The following is a 26,395-nucleotide window of genomic DNA, read 5'->3' on the forward strand; positions in this document are numbered from 1 at the left end:
CCACCCTCTCTCTCTCTCCCTCTGTCTCCCTGTCTCTCTCTCTCTCTCTGTCTGCTCTCTCTCTCTCTCTCCGTCTCTCTCCCCTTCTCTCTGTGCCTCTCTCTCCCGCTCTCTCTCTCTGTCTGTCTGTCTCTCTCTCTCTCTTTGTCTCCGTCCCCCTCTCCCTCTCTCTATCTCTCTCTCTCTCTGTCTCTCTTTCTCTCTGTTTTTCTCTCTCTGTGTCCCTCTCTCTCGCTCTCTCTCTCTTTCCCCCTCTCTCTCTGTCTCTCTCTTGCTCTCTCCCCCTCTCTCACTCCCTCTCTCTGTCCCTCTCTCTCTCTCCCTCTCTCTGTTTCTCTCTCTGTCTCTCTCTCTGTCCCTCTCTCTCTTGCTCTCTCTCCCCCCTCTCTGTCTCTCTCTCCCTTTGTCTCTCTCGCTCTGTTGCTGTCTCTCTCTGTCCCTCTCTCTCTCTCTCTCTCTCCTTCCCAGCTATCAACCTTACCTTGTAGATTCAGGTGAACAAAATACCAAAGGCTGGCATTCTCTCTGGATCTCATTGTGAGCTGACCTGCTGTGATACTGAATGGATCTCCGTATGTTACTGACTGAACACCCTTGGCTTCGCCTCAGCTTCTCTCTCTCTCTCTCTCTCGGTTCCTCTTTCTCTCTCTCTTGGTCCCCCCCCTCTCTCTCTCTGTCCCTCTCTCTCTCTCTCTCTCTGTCTTTCTGTCTGGAGACCACTGTCTTTCTCTGATGTGGAGGAGACGGTGTTGGACTGGGGTGGACATAGTTAAATAAAAGCTCACACAACACCAGGTTAGACTCCAACAGGTTTATCTGGAAGTACTAGCTTTCGGAGCGCCGCTCCTTCATCCGGGGGGTTGTGGTGAATAAGAGTGTAGGACACAGAATTTCTCTGGTATCTCTCTCCCCTCTCTTTCTCTCTCTCTCTCTCTCCATCTGTCTCTGTTCTATTACTCTCTCAATCAGTGTCTCCCTCTCTCTGCCTCTCCTTGTGCTCTATCTTTATGCTGGGGCATCTCTCTCTCTCTCTCTCTCTGACTTCTTACTGTCTTTATCTCTCCCTCACTCTTCTCTGTCTGCTCTCTATCTCTCTGTATTATTTTCTCTCTCTCTCTCTCTATATATATATATTCCATTCTGCCTCTCGCTCTCTCCCCTTCGCTGTCACATGCTATCTTTCTATAATCCTGTCCATCTCTTTGTCTCTCTATCACTACAGCTTTCTCACTCTCCCCTTCTCTATTGCTTGCTGTCCTCCCATCCCTGTATCCCTCTTTCTATCTTTCAGTCCCTTTCTCATTCACTCTCTTCTTTTCTCACATGCCCTTTCTCTCGTCCTTCCTGTCATTTCCGTCTCTCTCTGCCTCTGAGCTGCGCTCCGTCTCCACTATCTGCTATCTCCATCTCTATTTCAGCCTTCTCCCTCTCACTGCCTCACTATTTTTTTAGCTCAGAGTGTTTCTCTCAAATCTCCTTTCTTCCCCCCGTCTCTCTCTTCCACCCTCCCACCTCGTTTCACTGTATCCCTTGTTCTCAATCTACCTCTCTGCCTCTCTCTACTTCTTCTCTGTTTCCTTTGCTCCATCTCTCGGACTGTCACATATCCCAATATTTCTCTGGCTCTCTCTCGGAATCTCGCCCTTGCTCCATCTCTTTTGGAAATTATCTCACTCGTTCAATCTCACTCTCTCTCTCTCTGCTCTGCACTGTCTCTCTCTCTCTCTCTCTCTCTCACTCTCTCTCTCTGCTCTGCACTGTCTCTCTCTCTCTCTCTCACTCTCTCTCTCTGCTCTGCACTCTCTCTCTATCTCTGTCTCTCACTTGCACTCTCTCTCTCTCTCTCTCTCTCTCTGTCTCGGTCAGCACTGTCTCTCTCTCTCTCTCTCTCTCTGTCTCAGTCTGCACTGTCTCTCTCTCTCTCTCTCTCTCTCTGTCTCAGTCTGCACTGTCTCTCTCTCTCTCTCTCCCTCTGTCTCGGTCTGCACTGTCTCTCTCTCTCTCTCTCAGTCTGCACTGTCTCTCTCTCTCTCTCTCTTTCTGCACTGCTCTCTCTCTCTCGCTCTGCTCTGCCCTGTCTCTCTCTCCCTCTACTTTGCACTCTCACTCTCTGCTCTGCACTGTCTCTCTCTCTCTGTCTCTGTCTCAGCCTGCACTGTCTCTCTCTCTCTCTCTCTGTGTCTCTCTCTCTTTCTCTCTGCTCTGCACTCTTTCTCTCTCTGTCTCTGTCTCAGTCTGCACTGTCTCTCTCTGTCTCTCTCTGTGTCTTTCTCTCTTTCTCTCTGCTCTGCACTCTCTCTCTCCCTCTGTCTCGGTCTGCACTGTCTCTCTCTCTCTCTCGGTCTGCACTATCTCTCTCTCTCTCTCTCTCTTTCTGCACTGCTCTCTCTCTCTCTCGCTCTGCTCTGCCCTGTCTCTCTCTCCCTCTACTTTGCACTCTCTCTCTCTGCTCTGCACTGTCTCTCTCTCTGTCTCAGTCTGCACTGTCTCTCTCTCTCTCTCTGTCTGTCTCTCTCTCTTTCTCTTTCTGCTCTGCACTCTTTCTCTCTCTCTCTCTGTCTCGGTCTGCACTGTCTCTTTCTCTTTCTCCATCTCTCTCTCTCTCTCTTTCTGTTCTGCATTATCTCTCTCCCCCTCTGCTCTGCAATGCCTCTCTTTCTCTCTTTCTGCTTTACTCTCTCTCTCTCTCTCTCTCTCTCTTGCTCTCTCCCTCTGCTCTGCACTGTCTCTCTATCTCTCACTCACTCTTGCTCTGCTCTGCACTCTCTCTCTCGCTCTCTGGTCTGCACTGTCTCTCTCTCTCTCTCTTTCTCTCTCTCTCTGCACTGTCTCTCTCTCTCTCTTTATCTCTGTCTCTGTCTTGCACTGTCTCTCTGTCTCTCCCTCTCAGGTCTGCATTCTACCTCTCTCTCTCTCACACTCACTCTGCACTGTCTCTCTATCTCTCTCTCTTTCTGCACTGCTGTCTCTCTCTCTCGCTCTGCTCTGCGCTCTCTCTCTCTCTCTCGCTCTGCTCTGCACTGTCTCTCCCTCTCTCGCTCTATCTCTCTCTCTTTCTGCACTGCTCCCTCTCTCTCGCTCTGCTCTGCACTGTTTCTCTCTCTGTCTCTCTCTCTCTCTCTGTCTCTGTCTCGGTCTGCACTGTCTCTTTTTCTTTCTCTGTCTCTCACTTTCTCTCTGTCTCTCTCTCTCTTTCTGCTCTGCATTCTGTCTCTCTTTCTGCTCTGCACTGTCTCTCTCTCTCTCTCTCTCTCTATCTCGATTTGCACCGTCTCTCTCTCTCTCTCTTTCTGCACTGCTCTCTCTCTCTTGCTCTGCTCTGCTCTGTCTCTCTACCCCTCTGCTTTGCACTCTCTCTCTCTCTGTCTCAGTCTGCTCTCTCTCTCTCTCTCTCTGTCTCGGTCTGCTCTCTTCTCTCTGTCTCGGTCTGCACTGTCTCTCTCTCTCTCTCTGTCTCGGTCTGCACTGTCTCTCTCTCTCTCTGTCTCGGTCAGCACTGTCTCTCTCTCTCTCTCTGTCTCGGTCTGCACTGTCTCTCTCTCTCTCTCTGTCTCGGTCTGCACTGTCTCTCTCTCTCTCTCTGCTCTGCACTCTCTCTCTTTCTCTGTCTCGGTCTGCTCTCTTCTCTCTGTCTCGGTCTGCACTGTCTCTCTCTCTCTCTCTCTCTGTCTCAGTCTGCTCTCTCTCTCTCTCTCTCTGTCTCGGTCTGCACTGTCTCTCTCTCTCTCTCTCTCTCTGTCTCGGTCTGCACTGTCTCTCTCTCTCTCTGTCTCGGTCAGCACTGTCTCTCTCCCTCTCTCTCTGCTCTGCACTCTTTCTCTCTTTCTCTGTCTCGGTCTGCACTGTCTCTCTCTCTCTCTCTGTCTCGGTCAGCACTGCTCTCTCTCTCTCTCTGTCTCGGTCAGCACTGCTCTCTCTCTTTCTCGCTCTGCTCTGCTCTGTCTGTCTGTCTCTCTCTGTCTCGGTCTGCACTGTCTCTCTCTCTCTCTCTCTCTGTCTTGGGCTGCACTGTCTCTCTCTCTCTGTCTCGGTCAGCACTGCTCTCTCTCTTTCTCGCTCTGCTCTGCTCTGTCTGTCTCTCTCTCTCTGTCTCAGTCTGCACTATCTCTCTCTCTCTCTGTCTTGGGCTGCACTGTCTCTCTTTCTCTCTCTCTCTTTCTGCTCTGCAATCTCTCTCTCTCTCTTTCTCGGTTCGCACTGTCTCTCTCTCTCTCTCTCTCTCTCTTTCACGGTTCGCACTGTCTCTCTCTCTCTCTCCCTCTCTCTGTCTCAGTCTGCACTCTCTCTCTCTCTCTGTCTCGGGCTGCACTGTCTCTCTTTCTCTCTCTGTCTCTGTCTCTCTCTCTCTTTCTGCTCTGCATTCTCTCTCTCTTTCTGCTGTGCACTGTCTATCTCTCTCTCTGTCTCGATCTGCACTGTCTCTCTCTCCTTCTGCTTTGCTCACTCTCACTCTGCACTGTCTCTCTCTCTCTCTCACTCTCACTCTGCACTGTCTCTCTCTCTCTCTCTTTCTGCACTGCTCTCTCTCTCTTTCTCTGCTCTGGTCTGTCTCTCTCCCCCTCTGCTTTGCACTCTCTCTCTCTGTCTCGGTCTGCACTGTCTCGGTCTGCACTGTCTCTCTCTCTCTCTCTGTCTCAGTCTGCATTGTCTCTCTCTCTGTCTCTCTCTCTGTCTCTCTCTGCTCTGCACTCTTTCTCTCTGTCTCTGCCTCTGTCTCTTTCTCTGCACTCTCTCTGTCTCGGTCTGCACTGTCTCTCTCTCTCTCTCTCTCTGTCTCAGTCTGCACTCTCTCTCTCTCTCTCTCTGTCTCAGTCTGCACTGTCTCGGTCTGCACTGTCTCTTTCTCTCTCTGTCTCAGTCTGCATTGTCTCTCTCTCTCTCTGTCTCTCTCAGTCTCTCTCTCTGCTCTGCACTCTTTCTCTATGTCTCTGCCTCTGTCTCTTTCTCTGCACTCTCTCTCTCTCTCTGTATCGGTCTGCACTGCTCTCTCTCTCTCGCTGCTCTGTTCTGTCTCTCTCTCCTTCTGCTTTGCGCTGTCTCTCTCTCTCTGTCTCAGTCTGCACTGTCTCTCTCTCTCTCTCTCTGTCTCTCTCTGTCTCGGTCAGCACTGTCTCTTTCTCTTTCCCTGTCTCTGTCTCTCTCTCTCTCTCTCTCTCTTTCTGCACTGTCTCTCTCTCTCTCTCTCTGCACCGCTCTCTCTTTCTCTCGTTCTGCTCTGCTCTGTCTCTCTCTCTCTCGGTCTGCACTGTCTCTTTCTCTTTCCCTGTCTCTGTCTCTCTCTCTCTTTCTGCTCTGCATTCCTTCTCTCTCCCTCTGCTCTGCAATGCCTCTCTTCTCTCTTTCTGCTTTACTCCCTCTCTTTCTCTCTCTCTCTATTGCTCTCTCCCTCTGCTCTGCACTGTCTCTCTATCTCTCTCCCTCTCTCATTCTCTGCTCTGCACTGTCTCTGTCTCTGTCTCTCTCTCGCCCTCTCTGCTCTGCACTGTCTCTCTCTTTTTGTCTCTCTCTCTCTGCACTGTTTTTCTCTCTCTATCTCTGTCTCTGTCCTGCACTGTCTCTCTGTCTCTCTCTCTCAGGTCTGCATTCTACCTAGCTCTCTCTCACTCTCACCCTGCGCTGTCTCTCTATCTCTCTCTCTCCCTCTCTTTCTGCACTGCTCTCTCTCCCTCTGCTTTGTACTCTCTCCCTCTGCTTTGTACTCTCTCTCTCTGCTTTGTACTCTCTCTCTCTGCTTTGTACTCTCTCTCTCTCTCTCTGTCTCGGTCTGCACTGTCTCTCTCTCTCTCTCTGTCTCGGTCTGCACTGTCTCTCTCTCTCTCTCTCTCTGCTTTGCACTCTCTCTCTCTCTGTCTCGGTCTGCACTGTCTCTCTCTCTCTCTCTCTGTCTCGGTCTGCACTGTCTCTCTCTCTCTCTCTCTCTGTCTCGATCTGCACTGTCTCTCTCTCTCTCTCTCTGTCTCGGTCTGCACTGTCTCTCTCTCTCTCTCTCTGTCTCAGTCTGCACTTTTTCTCTCTCTCTCTCTGCTCTGCACTTTCTCTCTCTCTCTCTCTGCTCTGCACTTTCTCTCTCTCTCTCTCTGCTCTGCGCTGTCTCTCTCTCTCTCTGCTCTGCACTCTTTCTCTCTGTCTCTGTCTCAGTCTGCACTCTCTCTCTCTCTCTGTCTCGGGCTGCACTGTCTCTCTTTCTCTCTCTGTCTCTGTCTCTCTCTCTCTTTCTGCTCTGCATTCTCTCTCTCTTTCTGCTGTGCACTGTCTATCTCTCTCTCTGTCTCGATCTGCACTGTCTCTCTCTCTCTCACTCTCACTCTGCACTGTCTCTCTCTCTCTCTCTCTTTCTGCACTGCTCTCTTTCTCTGCTCTGGTCTGTCTCTCTCCCCCTCTGCTTTGCACTCTCTCTCTCTGTCTCGGTCTGCACTGTCTCGGTCTGCACTGTCTCTCTCTCTCTCTGTCTCAGTCTGCATTGTCTCTCTCTCTCTCTGTCTCTCTCTCTGTCTCTCTCTGCTCTGCACTCTTTCTCTCTGTCTCTGCCTCTGTCTCTTTCTCTGCACTCTCTCTGTCTCAGTCTGCATTGTCTCTCTCTCTCTCTCTGCCTCTGTCTCTTTCTCTCTCTGCTCTGCACTCTTTCTCTCTGTCTCTGCCTCTGTCTCTTTCTCTGCACTCTCTCTGTCTCGGTCTGCACTGTCTCTCTCTCTCTCTCTCTCTTTCTGCACTGTCTCTCTCTCTTTTGCTGTGCCCTGCACTGTCTCTCTCTCTCTCTCTCTCTCTCTCCTCTGCACTGTCTCTCTCTCTCTTTCTGTCTCAGTCTGCACTTTCTCTCTCTCTCTCTCTTTCTGCAATGTCTCTCTCTCTTTCTGCACCGCACTCTCTTTCTCTTGCTCTGCTCTGCTCTGTCTCCCTCTCTCTCTGTCTCGATCTGCACTGTCTCTCTCTCTTTCTCTGTCTCTGTCTCTTTCTCTCTCTTTCTGCTCTGCATTCCTTCTCTCCCCCTCTGCTCTGCAATGCCTCTCTGTCTCTCTTTCTGCTTTACTCTCTCTCTTTCTCTCTCTCTCTCTATTGCTCTCTCCCTCTGCTCTGCACTGTCTCTCTATCTCTCTCCCTCTCTCATTCTCTGCTCTGCACTATCTGTCTCTCTCTCTGTCTCGATCTGCACTCTCTCTCTCTCTCTGCTCTGCATTGTCTCTCTCTCTTTTTGTCTCTCTCTCTCTGCACTGTTTTTCTCTCTCTATCTCTGTCTCTGTCCTGCACTGTCTCTCTGTCTCTCTCTCTCAGGTCTGCATTCTACCTAGCTCTCTCTCACTCTCACTCTGCACTATCTCTCTATCTCTTTCTCTCTCTCTCTCTTTCTGCACTGCTCTCTATCCCTCTGCTTTGTACTCTCTCTCTCTGCTTTGTACTCTCTCTCTCTGCTTTGTACTCTCTCTCTCTCTCTCTCTCTGTCTCGGTCTGCACTGTCTCTCTCTCTCTCTCTCTCTCTCCCTCTGTCTCGGTCTGCACTGTCTCTCTCTCTCTCTCTCTCTGTCTCAGTCTGCACTATCTCTCTCTCTGTCTCTCTCTCTGCTCTGTACTGTCTCTCTCTGTCTCGATCTGCACTGTCTCTCTCTCTCTCTCTCTCCCTCTGTCTCGGTCTGCACTGTCTCTCTCTCTCTCTCTCTGTCTCAGTCTGCACTATCTCTCTCTCTGTCTCTCTCTCTGCTCTGTACTGTCTCTCTCTGTCTCGATCTGCACTGTCTCTCTCTCTCTCTGTCTCTCTCTCTGCTCTGTACTGTCTCTCTCTGTCTCGATCTGCACTGTCTCTCTCTCTCTCTCTATCTCTCTCTCTTTCTGCACTGCTCCCTCTCGCTCTCTCTCTCGCTCTGCTCTGCACTGTCTCTCTCTCTCTCTGTCTCAGTCTGCACTGTCTCTCTCTCTCTCTCTCTCTGTCTTGGTCTGCACTATCTCTTTTTCTTTCTCTGTCTCTCTCTCTCTCTGTTTCTCTCTCTCTGTCTCTCTCTCTCTCTCTCTGCTCTGCATTCTTACTCTCTCTCTGCTCTGCACTCCCTCTCTCTCTCTATCTGTCTCTGTCTCGATCTGCACTGTCTCTCTCTCTCTCTCTCTCTTTCGGCACTGCTCTCTCTCGCTCTGCTCTGCTTTGTCTCTCTCTCTCCCTTTGCTTTGCACTCTCTCTCTCTGCTCTGCACTGTCTCTGTCTCTCTTTCTCTCTCTGTCTCGGTCTGCACTTTCTCTCTCTCTCTCTCTCTCTCTGCTCTGCACTCTTTCTCTCTGTCTCTGTCTCGGTCTGCACTGTCTCTCTCTCTCTCTCTCTCTGTCTCAGTCTGCACTCTCTCTCTCTCTCTCTGTCTCAGTCTGCACTGTCTCGGTCTGCACTGTCTCTTTCTCTCTCTGTCTCAGTCTGCATTGTCTCTCTCTCTCTCTCTCTGTCTCTCTCAGTCTCTCTCTCTGCTCTGCACTCTTTCTCTATGTCTCTGCCTCTGTCTCTTTCTCTGCACTCTCTCTCTCTCTGTATCGGTCTGCACTGCTCTCTCTCTCTCGCTGTGCTCTGTTCTGTCTCTCTCTCCTTCTGCTTTGCACTGTCTCTCTCTGTCTCGGTCTGCACTGTCTCGGTCTGCATTGTCTCTTTCTCTCTCTGTCTCAGTCTGCATTGTCTCTCTCTCTCTCTCTCTCTGTCTCTCTCAGTCTCTCTCTCTGCTCTGCACTCTTTCTCTATGTCTCTGCCTCTGTCTCTTTCTCTGCACTCTTTCTCTCTGTCTCTGTCTCGGTCTGCACTGTCTCTCTCTCTCTCTCTCTGTCTCGGTCTGCACTGTCTCTCTCTCTCTCTCTCTGTCTCAGTCTGCACTCTCTCTCTCTCTCTCTGTCTCAGTCTGCACTGTCTCGGTCTGCACTGTCTCTTTCTCACTCTGTCTCAGTCTGCATTGCCTCTCTCTCTCTCTCTCTGTCTCTCTCAGTCTCTCTCTCTGCTCTGCACTCTTTCTCTATGTCTCTGCCTCTGTCTCTTTCTCTGCACTCTCTCTCTCTCTCTGTATCGGTCTGCACTGCTCTCTCTCTCTCGCTGTGCTCTGTTCTGTCTCTCTCTTCTTCTGCTTTGCACTGTCTCTCTCTGTCTCGGTCTGCACTGTCTCGGTCTGCACTGTCTCTTTCTCTCTCTGTCTCAGTCTGCATTGTCTCTCTCTCTCTCTCTCTGTCTCTCTCAGTCTCTCTCTCTGCTCTGCACTCTTTCTCTATGTCTCTGCCTCTGTCTCTTTCTCTGCACTCTCTCTCTCTGTATCGGTCTGCACTGCTCTCTCTCTCGCTGCTCTGTTCTGTCTCTCTCTCCTTCTGCTTTGCGCTGTCTCTCTCTCTCTGTCTCAGTCTGCACTGTCTCTCTCTCTCTCTCTCTCTGTCTCTCTCTGTCTCGGTCAGCACTGTCTCGGTCTGCACTGTCTCTTTCTCTCTCTGTCTCAGTCTGCATTGTCTCTCTCTCTCTCTCTCTCTGTCTCTCTCAGTCTCTCTCTCTGCTCTGCACTCTTTCTCTATGTCTCTGCCTCTGTCTCTTTCTCTGCACTCTTTCTCTCTGTCTCTGTCTCGGTCTGCACTGTCTCTCTCTCTCTCTCTCTGTCTCAGTCTGCACTCTCTCTCTCTCTCTCTGTCTCAGTCTGCACTGTCTCGGTCTGCACTGTCTCTTTCTCACTCTGTCTCAGTCTGCATTGCCTCTCTCTCTCTCTCTCTGTCTCTCTCAGTCTCTCTCTCTGCTCTGCACTCTTTCTCTATGTCTCTGCCTCTGTCTCTTTCTCTGCACTCTCTCTCTCTCTCTGTATCGGTCTGCACTGCTCTCTCTCTCTCGCTGTGCTCTGTTCTGTCTCTCTCTTCTTCTGCTTTGCACTGTCTCTCTCTGTCTCGGTCTGCACTGTCTCGGTCTGCACTGTCTCTTTCTCTCTCTGTCTCAGTCTGCATTGTCTCTCTCTCTCTCTCTCTGTCTCTCTCAGTCTCTCTCTCTGCTCTGCACTCTTTCTCTATGTCTCTGCCTCTGTCTCTTTCTCTGCACTCTCTCTCTCTGTATCGGTCTGCACTGCTCTCTCTCTCGCTGCTCTGTTCTGTCTCTCTCTCCTTCTGCTTTGCGCTGTCTCTCTCTCTCTGTCTCAGTCTGCACTGTCTCTCTCTCTCTCTCTCTCTGTCTCTCTCTGTCTCGGTCAGCACTGTCTCTTTCTCTTTCCCTGTCTCTGTCTCTCTGTCTCTCTCTCTCTTTCTGCACTGTCTCTCTCTCTCTCTCTCTGCACCGCTCTCTCTTTCTCTCGTTCTGCTCTGCTCTGTCTCTCTCTCTCTCTCTCTGTCTCGGTCTGCACTGTCTCTTTCTCTTTCCCTGTCTCTGTCTCTCTCTCTCTTTCTGCTCTGCATTCCTTCTCTCTCCCTCTGCTCTGCAATGCCTCTCTTCTCTCTTTCTGCTTTACTCCCTCTCTTTCTCTCTCTCTCTATTGCTCTCTCCCTCTGCTCTGCACTGTCTCTCTATCTCTCTCCCTCTCTCATTCTCTGCTCTGCACTGTCTCTGTCTCTGTCTCTCTCTCGCCCTCTCTGCTCTGCACTGTCTCTCTCTTTTTGTCTCTCTCTCTCTGCACTGTTTTTCTCTCTCTATCTCTGTCTCTGTCCTGCACTGTCTCTCTGTCTCTCTCTCTCAGGTCTGCATTCTACCTAGCTCTCTCTCACTCTCACCCTGCGCTGTCTCTCTATCTCTCTCTCTCCCTCTCTTTCTGCACTGCTCTCTCTCCCTCTGCTTTGTACTCTCTCTCTCTGCTTTGTACTCTCTCTCTCTGCTTTGTACTCTCTCTCTCTCTCTGTCTCGGTCTGCACTGTCTCTCTCTCTCTCTCTGTCTCGGTCTGCACTGTCTCTCTCTCTCTCTCTCTCTCTGTCTCGGTCTGCACTGTCTCTCTCTCTCTCTGTCTCAGTCTGCACTATCTCTCTCTCTCTCTCTCTCTCTCTCTCTCTGCTTTGCACTCTCTCTCTCTGTCTCGGTCTGCACTGTCTCTCTCTGTCTCGGTCTGCACTGTCTCTCTCTCTGTCTCGGTCTGCACTGTCTCTCACTCTCTCTCTGTCTCGGTCTGCACTGTCTCTCTCTCTCTCTCTCTGTCTCGGTCTGCGCTGTCTCTCTCTCTCTGTCTCGGTCTGCACTGTCTCTCTCTCTCTCTCTCTCTGTCTCGGTCTGCACTATCTCTCTCTCTCTGTCTCTCTCTCTGCTCTGTACTGTCTCTCTCTCTCTCTGTCTCGGTCTGCACTGTCTCTCTCTCTCTCTCTCTCTCTGTCTCGGTCTGCACTATCTCTCTCTCTCTGTCTCTCTCTCTGCTCTGTACTGTCTCTCTCTCTCTCTGTCTCTGTCTGCACTGTCTCTCTCTCTCTCTCTCTCTCTCTGTCTCGGTCTGCACTGTCTCTCTCTCTCTCTCTCTCTCTCTCTGTCTCAGTCTGCACTATCTCTCTCTCTGTCTCTCTCTCTGCTCTGTACTGTCTCTCTCTGTCTCGATCTGCACTGTCTCTCTCTCTCTCTCTATCTCTCTCTCTTTCTGCACTGCTCCCTCTCTCTCTCTCTCTCGCTCTGCTCTGCACTGTCTCTCTCTCTCTCTCTCTGTCTCAGTCTGCACTGTCTCTCTCTCTCTCTCTCTCTGTCTTGGTCTGCACTATCTCTTTTTCTTTCTCTGTCTCTCTCTCTCTCTGTTTCTCTCTCTCTGTCTCTCTCTCTGCTCTGCATTCTTACTCTCTCTCTGCTCTGCACTCCCTCTCTCTCTATCTGTCTCTGTCTCGATCTGCACTGTCTCTCTCTCTCTCTCTCTTTCGGCACTGCTCTCTCTCGCTCTGCTCTGCTTTGTCTCTCTCTCTCCCTTTGCTTTGCACTCTCTCTCTCTGCTCTGCACTGTCTCTGTCTCTCTTTCTCTCTCTGTCTCGGTCTGCACTTTCTCTCTCTCTCTCTCTCTCTCTCTCTGCTCTGCACTCTTTCTCTCTGTCTCTGTCTCGGTCTGCACTGTCTCTCTCTCTGTCTCAGTCTGCACTCTCTCTCTCTCTCTCTGTCTCAGTCTGCACTGTCTCGGTCTGCACTGTCTCTTTCTCTCTCTGTCTCAGTCTGCATTGTCTCTCTCTCTCTCTCTCTGTCTCTCTCAGTCTCTCTCTCTGCTCTGCACTCTTTCTCTATGTCTCTGCCTCTGTCTCTTTCTCTGCACTCTCTCTCTCTCTCTCTCTGTATCGGTCTGCACTGCTCTCTCTCTCTCGCTGCTCTGTTCTGTCTCTCTCTCCTTCTGCTTTGCGCTGTCTCTCTCTCTCTGTCTCAGTCTGCACTGTCTCTCTCTCTCTCTCTCTCTGTCTCTCTCTGTCTCGGTCAGCACTGTCTCTTTCTCTTTCCCTGTCTCTGTCTCTCTGTCTCTCTCTCTCTTTCTGCACTGTCTCTCTCTCTCTCTCTCTGCACCGCTCTCTCTTTCTCTCGTTCTGCTCTGCTCTGTCTCTCTCTCTCTCTCTGTCTCGGTCTGCACTGTCTCTTTCTCTTTCCCTGTCTCTGTCTCTCTCTCTCTTTCTGCTCTGCATTCCTTCTCTCTCCCTCTGCTCTGCAATGCCTCTCTTCTCTCTTTCTGCTTTACTCCCTCTCTTTCTCTCTCTCTCTATTGCTCTCTCCCTCTGCTCTGCACTGTCTCTCTCTCTCTCTCTCTCTGTCTCTCTCTGTCTCGGTCAGCACTGTCTCTTTCTCTTTCCCTGTCTCTGTCTCTCTCTCTCTCTCTCTCTTTCTGCACTGTCTCTCTCTCTCTCTCTCTCTCTGCACCGCTCTCTCTTTCTCTCGTTCTGCTCTGCTCTGTCTCTCTCTCTCTCTCTGTCTCGGTCTGCACTGTCTCTTTCTCTTTCCCTGTCTCTGTCTCTCTCTCTCTTTCTGCTCTGCATTCCTTCTCTCTCCCTCTGCTCTGCAATGCCTCTCTTCTCTCTTTCTGCTTTACTCCCTCTCTTTCACTCTCTCTCTATTGCTCTCTCCCTCTGCTCTGCACTGTCTCTCTATCTCTCTCCCTCTCTCATTCTCTGCTCTGCACTGTCTCTGTCTCTGTCTCTCTCTCGCCCTCTCTGCTCTGCACTGTCTCTCTCTTTTTGTCTCTCTCTCTCTGCACTGTTTTTCTCTCTCTATCTCTGTCTCTGTCCTGCACTGTCTCTCTGTCTCTCTCTCTCAGGTCTGCATTCTACCTAGCTCTCTCTCACTCTCACCCTGCGCTGTCTCTCTATCTCTCTCTCTCCCTCTCTTTCTGCACTGCTCTCTCTCCCTCTGCTTTGTACTCTCTCTCTCTGCTTTGTACTCTCTCTCTCTGCTTTGTACTCTCTCTCTCTCTCTCTCTCTCTCTGCTTTGTACTCTCTCTCTCTCTGTCTCGGTCTGCACTGTCTCTCTCTCTCTCTCTCTGTCTCGGTCTGCACTGTCTCTCTCTCTCTCTCTCTCTGTCTCAGTCTGCACTATCTCTCTCTCTCTCTCTCTCTCTGCTTTGCACTCTCTCTCTCTCTGTCTCGGTCTGCACTGTCTCTCTCTCTCTCTCTCTGTCTCGGTCTGCACTGTCTCTCTCTTTCTCTCTCTCTCTGTCTCGGTCTGCACTGTCTCTCTCTCTCTCTCTCTCTGTCTCGGTCTGCACTGTCTCTCTCTCTCTCTCTCTCTCTCTGTCTCGGTCTGCACTGTCTCTCTCTCTCTCTCTGTCTCGGTCTGCACTGTCTCTCTCTCTCTCTCTGTCTCGGTCTGCGCTGTCTCTCTCTCTCTGTCTCGGTCTGCACTGTCTCTCTCTCTCTCTCTCTCTCTCTCTGTCTCGGTCTGCACTATCTCTCTCTCTCTGTCTCTCTCTCTGCTCTGTACTGTCTCTCTCTCTCTCTGTCTCGGTCTGCACTGTCTCTCTCTCTCTCTCTCTCTCTCTCTGTCTCGGTCTGCACTATCTCTCTCTCTCTGTCTCTCTCTCTCTGCTCTGTACTGTCTCTCTCTCTCTCTGTCTCAGTCTGCACTGTCTCTCTCTCTCTCTCTCTCTCTCTGTCTCGGTCTGCACTATCTCTCTCTGTCTCTCTCTCTGCTCTGTACTGTCTCTCTCTGTCTGGATCTGCATTGTCTCTCTCTCTCTCTCTCTCTCTCTCTCTATCTCTCTCTCTTTCTGCACTGCTCCCTCGCTCTCTCTCTCTCTGCTCTGCACTGTCTCTCTCCCTCTCTCTGTCTCAGTCTGCACTGTCTCTCTCTCTCTGTCTCAGTCTGCGCTGTCTCTCTCTCTCTCTGCTCTGCGCTGTCTCTCTCTCTCTGCTCTGCGCTGTCTCTCTCTCTCTGTCTCTCTCTCTCTCTCTGCTCTGCACTTTCTCTCTCTCTCTCTGCTCTGCGCTGTCTCTCTCTCTGTTTCTCTCTCTCTCTCTCTCTCTGCTCTGCACTGTCTCTCTCTCTCTCTGCTCTGCACTCTTTCTCTCTGTCTCTGTCTCAGTCTGCACTGTCTCTCTCTCTCTCTCTGCTCTGCACTTTCTCTCTCTCTCTCTCTGCTCTGCACTCTCTCTCTCTGTCTCTCTCTCTGCTCTGTACTGTCTCTCTCTGTCTCGATCTGCACTGTCTCTCTCTCTCTCTCTTTCTGCAATGCTCCCTCGCTCTCTCTCGCTCTGCTCTGCACTGTCTCTCTCCCTCTCTCTGTCTCAGTCTGCACTATCTCTCTCTCTCTGTCTCTCTCTCTGCTCTGTACTGTCTCTCTCTCCCTCTGTCTCGGTCTGCACTGTCTCTCTCTCTCTCTCTCTCTCTGTCTCCGTCTGCACTGTCTCTCTCTCTCTCTCTCTCTCTCTCTGTCTCAGTCTGCACTATCTCTCTCTCTGTCTCTCTCTCTGCTCTGTACTGTCTCTCTCTGTCTCGATCTGCACTGTCTCTCTCTCTCTATCTCTCTCTCTTTCTGCACTGCTCCCTCTCTCTCTCTCTCTCGCTCTGCTCTGCACTGTCTCTCTCTCTCTCTCTCTGTCTCAGTCTGCACTGTCTCTCTCTCTCTCTCTCTGTCTTGGTCTGCACTATCTCTTTTTCTTTCTCTGTCTCTCTCTCTCTCTGTTTCTCTCTCTCTGTCTCTCTCTCTGCTCTGCATTCTTACTCTCTCTCTGCTCTGCACTCCCTCTCTCTCTATCTGTCTCTGTCTCGATCTGCACTGTCTCTCTCTCTCTCTCTCTTTCGGCACTGCTCTCTCTCGCTCTGCTCTGCTTTGTCTCTCTCTCTCCCTTTGCTTTGCACTCTCTCTCTCTGCTCTGCACTGTCTCTGTCTCTCTTTCTCTCTCTGTCTCGGTCTGCACTTTCTCTCTCTCTCTCTCTCTCTCTCTCTGCTCTGCACTCTTTCTCTCTGTCTCTGTCTCGGTCTGCACTGTCTCTCTCTCTGTCTCAGTCTGCACTCTCTCTCTCTCTCTCTGGCTCAGTCTGCACTGTCTCGGTCTGCACTGTCTCTTTCTCTCTCTGTCTCAGTCTGCATTGTCTCTCTCTCTCTCTCTCTGTCTCTCTCAGTCTCTCTCTCTGCTCTGCACTCTTTCTCTATGTCTCTGCCTCTGTCTCTTTCTCTGCACTCTCTCTCTCTCTCTCTCTGTATCGGTCTGCACTGCTCTCTCTCTCTCGCTGCTCTGTTCTGTCTCTCTCTCCTTCTGCTTTGCGCTGTCTCTCTCTCTCTGTCTCAGTCTGCACTGTCTCTCTCTCTCTCTCTCTCTGTCTCTCTCTGTCTCGGTCAGCACTGTCTCTTTCTCTTTCCCTGTCTCTGTCTCTCTGTCTCTCTCTCTCTTTCTGCACTGTCTCTCTCTCTCTCTCTCTGCACCGCTCTCTCTTTCTCTCGTTCTGCTCTGCTCTGTCTCTCTCTCTCTCTCTGTCTCGGTCTGCACTGTCTCTTTCTCTTTCCCTGTCTCTGTCTCTCTCTCTCTTTCTGCTCTGCATTCCTTCTCTCTCCCTCTGCTCTGCAATGCCTCTCTTCTCTCTTTCTGCTTTACTCCCTCTCTTTCTCTCTCTCTCTATTGCTCTCTCCCTCTGCTCTGCACTGTCTCTCTATCTCTCTCCCTCTCTCATTCTCTGCTCTGCACTGTCTCTGTCTCTGTCTCTCTCTCGCCCTCTCTGCTCTGCACTGTCTCTCTCTTTTTGTCTCTCTCTCTCTGCACTGTTTTTCTCTCTCTATCTCTGTCTCTGTCCTGCACTGTCTCTCTGTCTCTCTCTCTCAGGTCTGCATTCTACCTAGCTCTCTCTCACTCTCACCCTGCGCTGTCTCTCTATCTCTCTCTCTCTCCCTCTCTTTCTGCACTGCTCTCTCTCCCTCTGCTTTGTACTCTCTCTCTCTGCTTTGTACTCTCTCTCTCTGCTTTGTACTCTCTCTCTCTCTCTCTGTCTCAGTCTGCACTATCTCTCTCTCTCTCTCTCTCTCTCTCTCTGCTTTGTACTCTCTCTCTCTCTCTGTCTCGGTCTGCACTGTCTCTCTCTCTCTCTCTCTGTCTCGGTCTGCACTGTCTCTCTCTCTCTCTCTCTCTGTCTCAGTCTGCACTATCTCTCTCTCTCTCTCTCTCTCTCTGCTTTGCACTCTCTCTCTCTCTGTCTCGGTCTGCACTGTCTCTCTCTCTCTCTCTCTGTCTCGGTCTGCACTGTCTCTCTCTTTCTCTCTCTCTCTGTCTCGGTCTGCACTGTCTCTCTCTCTCTCTCTCTGTCTCGGTCTGCACTGTCTCTCTCTCTCTCTCTCTCTCTCTGTCTCGGTCTGCACTGTCTCTCTCTCTCTCTCTCTGTCTCGATCTGCACTGTCTCTCTCTCTCTCTCTGTCTCGGTCTGCGCTGTCTCTCTCTCTCTGTCTCGGTCTGCACTGTCTCTCTCTCTCTCTCTCTCTCTCTGTCTCGGTCTGCACTATCTCTCTCTCTCTGTCTCTCTCTCTGCTCTGTACTGTCTCTCTCTCTCTCTGTCTCGGTCTGCACTGTCTCTCTCTCTCTCTCTCTCTCTCTCTGTCTCGGTCTGCACTATCTCTCTCTCTCTGTCTCTCTCTCTCTGCTCTGTACTGTCTCTCTCTCTCTCTGTCTCAGTCTGCACTGTCTCTCTCTCTCTCTCTCTCTCTGTCTCGGTCTGCACTATCTCTCTCTCTGTCTCTCTCTCTGCTCTGTACTGTCTCTCTCTGTCTGGATCTGCATTGTCTCTCTCTCTCTCTCTCTCTCTCTCTCTATCTCTCTCTCTTTCTGCACTGCTCCCTCGCTCTCTCTCTCTCTGCTCTGCACTGTCTCTCTCCCTCTCTCTGTCTCAGTCTGCACTGTCTCTCTCTCTCTGTCTCAGTCTGCGCTGTCTCTCTCTCTCTCTGCTCTGCGCTGTCTCTCTCTCTCTGCTCTGCGCTGTCTCTCTCTCTCTGTCTCTCTCTCTCTCTCTCTCTCTCTGCTCTGCACTTTCTCTCTCTCTCTCTGCTCTGCGCTGTCTCTCTCTCTGTTTCTCTCTCTCTCTCTCTCTCTGCTCTGCACTGTCTCTCTCTCTCTCTCTGCTCTGCACTCTTTCTCTCTGTCTCTGTCTCAGTCTGCACTATCTCTCACTCTCTCTCTGCTCTGCACTTTCTCTCTCTCTCTCTCTGCTCTGCACTCTCTCTCTCTGTCTCTCTCTCTGCTCTGTACTGTCTCTCTCTGTCTCGATCTGCACTGTCTCTCTCTCTCTCTCTTTCTGCAATGCTCCCTCGCTCTCTCTCGCTCTGCTCTGCACTGTCTCTCTCCCTCTCTCTGTCTCAGTCTGCACTGTCTCTCTCTCTCTCTGCTCTGCGCTGTCTCTCTCTCTCTGCTCTGCACTGTCTCTCTCCCTCTCTCTGTCTCAGTCTGCACTGTCTCTCTCTCTCTGTCTCAGTCTGCGCTGTCTCTCTCTCACTCTGCTCTGCGCTGTCTCTCTCCTTCTGCTTTGCGCTGTCTCTCTCTCTCTGTCTCAGTCTGCACTGTCTCTCTCTCTCTCTCTCTCTGTCTCTCTCTGTCTCGGTCAGCACTGTCTCTTTCTCTTTCCCTGTCTCTGTCTCTCTGTCTCTCTCTCTCTTTCTGCACTGTCTCTCTCTCTCTCTCTCTCTGCACCGCTCTCTCTTTCTCTCGTTCTGCTCTGCTCTGTCTCTCTCTCTCTCTCTGTCTCGGTCTGCACTGTCTCTTTCTCTTTCCCTGTCTCTGTCTCTCTCTCTCTTTCTGCTCTGCATTCCTTCTCTCTCCCTCTGCTCTGCAATGCCTCTCTTCTCTCTTTCTGCTTTACTCCCTCTCTTTCTCTCTCTCTCTATTGCTCTCTCCCTCTGCTCTGCACTGTCTCTCTATCTCTCTCCCTCTCTCATTCTCTGCTCTGCACTGTCTCTGTCTCTGTCGCTCTCTCGCCCTCTCTGCTCTGCACTGTCTCTCTCTTTTTGTCTCTCTCTCTCTGCACTGTTTTTCTCTCTCTATCTCTGTCTCTGTCCTGCACTGTCTCTCTGTCTCTCTCTCAGGTCTGCATTCTACCTAGCTCTCTCTCACTCTCACCCTGCGCTGTCTCTCTATCTCTCTCTCTCCCTCTCTTTCTGCACTGCTCTCTCTCCCTCTGCTTTGTACTCTCTCTCTCTCTCTCTGTCTCGGTCTGCACTGTCTCTCTCTCTCTCTGTCTCGGTCTGCACTGTCTCTCTCTCTCTCTCTCTCTGTCTCGGTCTGCACTGTCTCTCTCTCTCTCTGTCTCAGTCTGCACTATCTCTCTCTCTCTCTCTCTCTCTCTCTCTGCTTTGCACTCTCTCTCTCTCTGTCTCGGTCTGCACTGTCTCTCTCTGTCTCGGTCTGCACTGTCTCTCTCTCTGTCTCGGTCTGCACTGTCTCTCACTCTCTCTCTGTCTCGGTCTGCACTGTCTCTCTCTCTCTCTCTCTCTCTGTCTCGGTCTGCGCTGTCTCTCTCTCTCTGTCTCGGTCTGCACTGTCTCTCTCTCTCTCTCTCTCTGTCTCGGTCTGCACTATCTCTCTCTCTCTGTCTCTCTCTCTGCTCTGTACTGTCTCTCTCTCTCTCTGTCTCGGTCTGCACTGTCTCTCTCTCTCTCTCTCTCTCTCTGTCTCGGTCTGCACTATCTCTCTCTCTCTGTCTCTCTCTCTGCTCTGTACTGTCTCTCTCTCCCTCTGTCTCGGTCTGCACTGTCTCTCTCTCTCTCTCTCTGTCTGTCTCGGTCTGCACTGTCTCTCTCTCTCTCTCTCTCTCTCTGTCTCAGTCTGCACTATCTCTCTCTCTGTCTCTCTCTCTGCTCTGTACTGTCTCTCTCTGTCTCGATCTGCACTGTCTCTGTCTCTCTCTATCTCTCTCTCTTTCTGCACTGCTCCCTCTCTCTCTCTCTCGCTCTGCTCTGCACTGTCTCTCTCTCTCTCTCTCTGTCTCAGTCTGCACTGTCTCTCTCTCTCTCTCTCTCTGTCTTGGTCTGCACTATCTCTTTTTCTTTCTCTGTCTCTCTCTCTCTCTGTTTCTCTCTCTCTGTCTCTCTCTCTGCTCTGCATTCTTACTCTCTCTCTGCTCTGCACTCCCTCTCTCTCTATCTGTCTCTGTCTCGATCTGCACTGTCTCTCTCTCTCTCTCTCTTTCGGCACTGCTCTCTCTCGCTCTGCTCTGCTTTGTCTCTCTCTCTCCCTTTGCTTTGCACTCTCTCTCTCTCTGCTCTGCACTGTCTCTGTCTCTCTTTCTCTCGCTGTCTCGGTCTGCACTTTCTCTCTCTCTCTCTCTCTCTCTCTCTGCTCTGCACTCTTTCTCTCTGTCTCTGTCTCGGTCTGCACTGTCTCTCTCTCTCTCTCTGTCTCAGTCTGCACTCTCTCTCTCTCTCTGTCTCAGTCTGCACTGTCTCGGTCTGCACTGTCTCTTTCTCTCTCTGTCTCAGTCTGCATTGTCTCTCTCTCTCTCTCTCTGTCTCTCTCAGTCTCTCTCTCTGCTCTGCACTCTTTCTCTATGTCTCTGCCTCTGTCTCTTTCTCTGCACTCTCTCTCTCTCTGTATCGGTCTGCACTGCTCTCTCTCTCTCGCTGCTCTGTTCTGTCTCTCTCTCCTTCTGCTTTGCGCTGTCTCTCTCTCTCTGTCTCAGTCTGCACTGTCTCTCTCTCTCTCTCTCTCTGTCTCTCTCTGTCTCGGTCAGCACTGTCTCTCTCTCTCTCTCTCTCTGTCTCAGTCTGCACTCTCTCTCTCTCTCTCTGGCTCAGTCTGCACTGTCTCGGTCTGCACTGTCTCTTTCTCACTCTGTCTCAGTCTGCATTGCCTCTCTCTCTCTCTCTCTGTCTCTCTCAGTCTCTCTCTCTGCTCTGCACTCTTTCTCTATGTCTCTGCCTCTGTCTCTTTCTCTGCACTCTCTCTCTCTCTCTGTATCGGTCTGCACTGCTCTCTCTCTCTCGCTGTGCTCTGTTCTGTCTCTCTCTTCTTCTGCTTTGCACTGTCTCTCTCTGTCTCGGTCTGCACTGTCTCGGTCTGCACTGTCTCTTTCTCTCTCTGTCTCAGTCTGCATTGTCTCTCTCTCTCTCTCTCTGTCTCTCTCAGTCTCTCTCTCTGCTCTGCACTCTTTCTCTATGTCTCTGCCTCTGTCTCTTTCTCTGCACTCTCTCTCTCTGTATCGGTCTGCACTGCTCTCTCTCTCGCTGCTCTGTTCTGTCTCTCTCTCCTTCTGCTTTGCGCTGTCTCTCTCTCTCTGTCTCAGTCTGCACTGTCTCTCTCTCTCTCTCTCTCTGTCTCTCTCTGTCTCGGTCAGCACTGTCTCTTTCTCTTTCCCTGTCTCTGTCTCTCTGTCTCTCTCTCTCTTTCTGCACTGTCTCTCTCTCTCTCTCTCTGCACCGCTCTCTCTTTCTCTCGTTCTGCTCTGCTCTGTCTCTCTCTCTCTCTCTGTCTCGGTCTGCACTGTCTCTTTCTCTTTCCCTGTCTCTGTCTCTCTCTCTCTTTCTGCTCTGCATTCCTTCTCTCTCCCTCTGCTCTGCAATGCCTCTCTTCTCTCTTTCTGCTTTACTCCCTCTCTTTCTCTCTCTCTCTATTGCTCTCTCCCTCTGCTCTGCACTGTCTCTCTATCTCTCTCCCTCTCTCATTCTCTGCTCTGCACTGTCTCTGTCTCTGTCTCTCTCTCGCCCTCTCTGCTCTGCACTGTCTCTCTCTTTTTGTCACTCTCTCTGCACTGTTTTTCTCTCTCTATCTCTGTCTCTGTCCTGCACTGTCTCTCTGTCTCTCTCTCTCAGGTCTGCATTCTACCTAGCTCTCTCTCACTCTCACCCTGCGCTGTCTCTCTATCTCTCTCTCTCCCTCTCTTTCTGCACTGCTCTCTCTCCCTCTGCTTTGTACTCTCTCTCTCTGCTTTGTACTCTCTCTCTCTGCTTTGTACTCTCTCTCTCTCTCTGTCTCGGTCTGCACTGTCTCTCTCTCTCTCTCTGTCTCGGTCTGCACTGTCTCTCTCTCTCTCTCTCTCTCTGTCTCGGTCTGCACTGTCTCTCTCTCTCTCTGTCTCAGTCTGCACTATCTCTCTCTCTCTCTCTCTCTCTCTCTCTCTGCTTTGCACTCTCTCTCTCTGTCTCGGTCTGCACTGTCTCTCTCTGTCTCGGTCTGCACTGTCTCTCTCTCTGTCTCGGTCTGCACTGTCTCTCACTCTCTCTCTGTCTCGGTCTGCACTGTCTCTCTCTCTCTCTCTCTGTCTCGGTCTGCGCTGTCTCTCTCTCTCTGTCTCGGTCTGCACTGTCTCTCTCTCTCTCTCTCTCTGTCTCGGTCTGCACTATCTCTCTCTCTCTGTCTCTCTCTCTGCTCTGTACTGTCTCTCTCTCTCTCTGTCTCGGTCTGCACTGTCTCTCTCTCTCTCTCTCTCTCTGTCTCGGTCTGCACTATCTCTCTCTCTCTGTCTCTCTCTCTGCTCTGTACTGTCTCTCTCTCTCTCTGTCTCGGTCTGCACTGTCTCTCTCTCTCTCTCTCTCTCTGTCTCGGTCTGCACTGTCTCTCTCTCTCTCTCTCTCTCTCTCTCTGTCTCAGTCTGCACTATCTCTCTCTCTGTCTCTCTCTCTGCTCTGTACTGTCTCTCTCTGTCTCGATCTGCACTGTCTCTCTCTCTCTCTCTATCTCTCTCTCTTTCTGCACTGCTCCCTCTCTCTCTCTCTCTCGCTCTGCTCTGCACTGTCTCTCTCTCTCTCTCTCTGTCTCAGTCTGCACTGTCTCTCTCTCTCTCTCTCTCTGTCTTGGTCTGCACTATCTCTTTTTCTTTCTCTGTCTCTCTCTCTCTCTGTTTCTCTCTCTCTGTCTCTCTCTCTGCTCTGCATTCTTACTCTCTCTCTGCTCTGCACTCCCTCTCTCTCTATCTGTCTCTGTCTCGATCTGCACTGTCTCTCTCTCTCTCTCTCTTTCGGCACTGCTCTCTCTCGCTCTGCTCTGCTTTGTCTCTCTCTCTCCCTTTGCTTTGCACTCTCTCTCTCTGCTCTGCACTGTCTCTGTCTCTCTTTCTCTCTCTGTCTCGGTCTGCACTTTCTCTCTCTCTCTCTCTGCTCTGCACTCTTTCTCTCTGTCTCTGTCTCGGTCTGCACTGTCTCTCTCTCTGTCTCAGTCTGCACTCTCTCTCTCTCTCTCTGTCTCAGTCTGCACTGTCTCGGTCTGCACTGTCTCTTTCTCTCTCTGTCTCAGTCTGCATTGTCTCTCTCTCTCTCTCTCTGTCTCTCTCAGTCTCTCTCTCTGCTCTGCACTCTTTCTCTATGTCTCTGCCTCTGTCTCTTTCTCTGCACTCTCTCTCTCTCTCTCTCTGTATCGGTCTGCACTGCTCTCTCTCTCTCGCTGCTCTGTTCTGTCTCTCTCTCCTTCTGCTTTGCGCTGTCTCTCTCTCTCTGTCTCAGTCTGCACTGTCTCTCTCTCTCTCTCTCTCTGTCTCTCTCTGTCTCGGTCAGCACTGTCTCTTTCTCTTTCCCTGTCTCTGTCTCTCTCTCTCTCTCTCTCTCTTTCTGCACTGTCTCTCTCTCTCTCTCTCTGCACCGCTCTCTCTTTCTCTCGTTCTGCTCTGCTCTGTCTCTCTCTCTCTCTCTGTCTCGGTCTGCACTGTCTCTTTCTCTTTCCCTGTCTCTGTCTCTCTCTCTCTTTCTGCTCTGCATTCCTTCTCTCTCCCTCTGCTCTGCAATGCCTCTCTTCTCTCTTTCTGCTTTACTCCCTCTCTTTCTCTCTCTCTCTATTGCTCTCTCCCTCTGCTCTGCACTGTCTCTCTCTCTCTCTCTCTCTGTCTCTCTCTGTCTCGGTCAGCACTGTCTCTTTCTCTTTCCCTGTCTCTGTCTCTCTGTCTCTCTCTCTCTTTCTGCACTGTCTCTCTCTCTCTCTCTCTCTGCACCGCTCTCTCTTTCTCTCGTTCTGCTCTGCTCTGTCTCTCTCTCTCTCTCTGTCTCGGTCTGCACTGTCTCTTTCTCTTTCCCTGTCTCTGTCTCTCTCTCTCTTTCTGCTCTGCATTCCTTCTCTCTCCCTCTGCTCTGCAATGCCTCTCTTCTCTCTTTCTGCTTTACTCCCTCTCTTTCTCTCTCTCTCTATTGCTCTCTCCCTCTGCTCTGCACTGTCTCTCTATCTCTCTCCCTCTCTCATTCTCTGCTCTGCACTGTCTCTGTCTCTGTCTCTCTCTCGCCCTCTCTGCTCTGCACTGTCTCTCTCTTTTTGTCTCTCTCTCTCTGCACTGTTTTTCTCTCTCTATCTCTGTCTCTGTCCTGCACTGTCTCTCTGTCTCTCTCTCTCAGGTCTGCATTCTACCTAGCTCTCTCTCACTCTCACCCTGCGCTGTCTCTCTATCTCTCTCTCTCCCTCTCTTTCTGCACTGCTCTCTCTCCCTCTGCTTTGTACTCTCTCTCTCTGCTTTGTACTCTCTCTCTCTGCTTTGTACTCTCTCTCTCTCTCTCTCTCTCTCTGCTTTGTACTCTCTCTCTCTCTCTGTCTCGGTCTGCACTGTCTCTCTCTCTCTCTCTCTGTCTCGGTCTGCACTGTCTCTCTCTCTCTCTCTCTCTGTCTCAGTCTGCACTATCTCTCTCTCTCTCTCTCTCTCTCTCTCTGCTTTGCACTCTCTCTCTCTCTGTCTCGGTCTGCACTGTCTCTCTCTCTCTCTCTCTCTGTCTCGGTCTGCACTGTCTCTCTCTTTCTCTCTCTCTCTGTCTCGGTCTGCACTGTCTCTCTCTCTCTCTCTCTCTGTCTCGGTCTGCACTGTCTCTCTCTCTCTCTCTCTCTCTCTGTCTCGGTCTGCACTGTCTCTCTCTCTCTCTCTGTCTCGGTCTGCACTGTCTCTCTCTCTCTCTCTGTCTCGGTCTGCGCTGTCTCTCTCTCTCTGTCTCGGTCTGCACTGTCTCTCTCTCTCTCTCTCTCTCTCTGTCTCGGTCTGCACTATCTCTCTCTCTCTCTGTCTCTCTCTCTGCTCTGTACTGTCTCTCTCTCTCTCTGTCTCGGTCTGCACTGTCTCTCTCTCTCTCTCTCTCTCTCTCTGTCTCGGTCTGCACTATCTCTCTCTCTCTGTCTCTCTCTCTCTGCTCTGTACTGTCTCTCTCTCTCTCTCTGTCTCAGTCTGCACTGTCTCTCTCTCTCTCTCTCTCTCTCTGTCTCGGTCTGCACTATCTCTCTCTCTGTCTCTCTCTCTGCTCTGTACTGTCTCTCTCTGTCTGGATCTGCATTGTCTCTCTCTCTCTCTCTCTCTCTCTCTCTATCTCTCTCTCTTTCTGCACTGCTCCCTCGCTCTCTCTCTCTCTGCTCTGCACTGTCTCTCTCCCTCTCTCTGTCTCAGTCTGCACTGTCTCTCTCTCTCTGTCTCAGTCTGCGCTGTCTCTCTCTCTCTCTGCTCTGCGCTGTCTCTCTCTCTCTGCTCTGCGCTGTCTCTCTCTCTCTGTCTCTCTCTCTCTCTCTCTCTCTCTGCTCTGCACTTTCTCTCTCTCTCTCTGCTCTGCGCTGTCTCTCTCTCTGTTTCTCTCTCTCTCTCTCTCTCTGCTCTGCACTGTCTCTCTCTCTCTCTCTGCTCTGCACTCTTTCTCTCTGTCTCTGTCTCAGTCTGCACTGTCTCTCTCTCTCTCTCTGCTCTGCACTTTCTCTCTCTCTCTCTCTGCTCTGCACTCTCTCTCTCTGTCTCTCTCTCTGCTCTGTACTGTCTCTCTCTGTCTCGATCTGCACTGTCTCTCTCTCTCTCTCTTTCTGCAATGCTCCCTCGCTCTCTCTCGCTCTGCTCTGCACTGTCTCTCTCCCTCTCTCTGTCTCAGTCTGCACTATCTCTCTCTCTCTGTCTCTCTCTCTGCTCTGTACTGTCTCTCTCTCCCTCTGTCTCGGTCTGCACTGTCTCTCTCTCTCTCTCTCTCTGTCTCCGTCTGCACTGTCTCTCTCTCTCTCTCTCTCTCTCTGTCTCAGTCTGCACTATCTCTCTCTCTGTCTCTCTCTCTGCTCTGTACTGTCTCTCTCTGTCTCGATCTGCACTGTCTCTCTCTCTCTATCTCTCTCTCTTTCTGCACTGCTCCCTCTCTCTCTCTCTCTCGCTCTGCTCTGCACTGTCTCTCTCTCTCTCTCTCTGTCTCAGTCTGCACTGTCTCTCTCTCTCTCTCTCTGTCTTGGTCTGCACTATCTCTTTTTCTTTCTCTGTCTCTCTCTCTCTCTGTTTCTCTCTCTCTGTCTCTCTCTCTGCTCTGCATTCTTACTCTCTCTCTGCTCTGCACTCCCTCTCTCTCTATCTGTCTCTGTCTCGATCTGCACTGTCTCTCTCTCTCTCTCTCTCTTTCGGCACTGCTCTCTCTCGCTCTGCTCTGCTTTGTCTCTCTCTCTCCCTTTGCTTTGCACTCTCTCTCTCTGCTCTGCACTGTCTCTGTCTCTCTTTCTCTCTCTGTCTCGGTCTGCACTTTCTCTCTCTCTCTCTCTCTCTCTCTCTGCTCTGCACTCTTTCTCTCTGTCTCTGTCTCGGTCTGCACTGTCTCTCTCTCTGTCTCAGTCTGCACTCTCTCTCTCTCTCTCTGGCTCAGTCTGCACTGTCTCGGTCTGCACCGTCTCTTTCTCTCTCTGTCTCAGTCTGCATTGTCTCTCTCTCTCTCTCTCTGTCTCTCTCAGTCTCTCTCTCTGCTCTGCACTCTTTCTCTATGTCTCTGCCTCTGTCTCTTTCTCTGCACTCTCTCTCTCTCTCTCTCTGTATCGGTCTGCACTGCTCTCTCTCTCTCGCTGCTCTGTTCTGTCTCTCTCTCCTTCTGCTTTGCGCTGTCTCTCTCTCTCTGTCTCAGTCTGCACTGTCTCTCTCTCTCTCTCTCTCTGTCTCTCTCTGTCTCGGTCAGCACTGTCTCTTTCTCTTTCCCTGTCTCTGTCTCTCTCTCTCTCTCTCTCTCTCTTTCTGCACTGTCTCTCTCTCTCTCTCTCTCTGCACCGCTCTCTCTTTCTCTCGTTCTGCTCTGCTCTGTCTCTCTCTCTCTCTCTGTCTCGGTCTGCACTGTCTCTTTCTCTTTCCCTGTCTCTGTCTCTCTCTCTCTTTCTGCTCTGCATTCCTTCTCTCTCCCTCTGCTCTGCAA

The 26,395-nt window shown here is 51.3% G+C and overlaps 2 protein-coding genes across 2 annotated transcripts in view; one reads left to right on the top strand and one right to left on the bottom strand.

Moving 5' to 3' along the window:
• LOC148138463 (immunoglobulin superfamily member 11-like) overlaps positions 1-563 on the bottom strand; it is a 41,339-nt gene extending 40,776 nt beyond the window's left edge. The window contains exon 1 of the mRNA XM_087981513.1: positions 482-563. Within this exon, the coding sequence (XP_087837639.1) occupies positions 482-536 (55 nt within the window). The 5' untranslated portion in view covers positions 537-563. The remainder of the gene's footprint in view (positions 1-481) is intronic.
• Positions 548-26,395, top strand: part of LOC148138464 (thiosulfate:glutathione sulfurtransferase-like) — a 211,816-nt gene continuing 185,968 nt past the window's right edge. The window contains exon 1 of the mRNA XM_087981516.1: positions 548-572. Within this exon, the coding sequence (XP_087837642.1) occupies positions 563-572 (10 nt within the window). The 5' untranslated portion in view covers positions 548-562. The remainder of the gene's footprint in view (positions 573-26,395) is intronic.

This window comes from Chiloscyllium plagiosum, unplaced genomic scaffold (assembly GCF_037043375.1).
Source record: "Chiloscyllium plagiosum isolate Xiang-an unplaced genomic scaffold, Cpla_swu_hap1 HiC_scaffold_40, whole genome shotgun sequence".
Taxonomy (NCBI): domain Eukaryota; kingdom Metazoa; phylum Chordata; class Chondrichthyes; order Orectolobiformes; family Hemiscylliidae; genus Chiloscyllium; species Chiloscyllium plagiosum.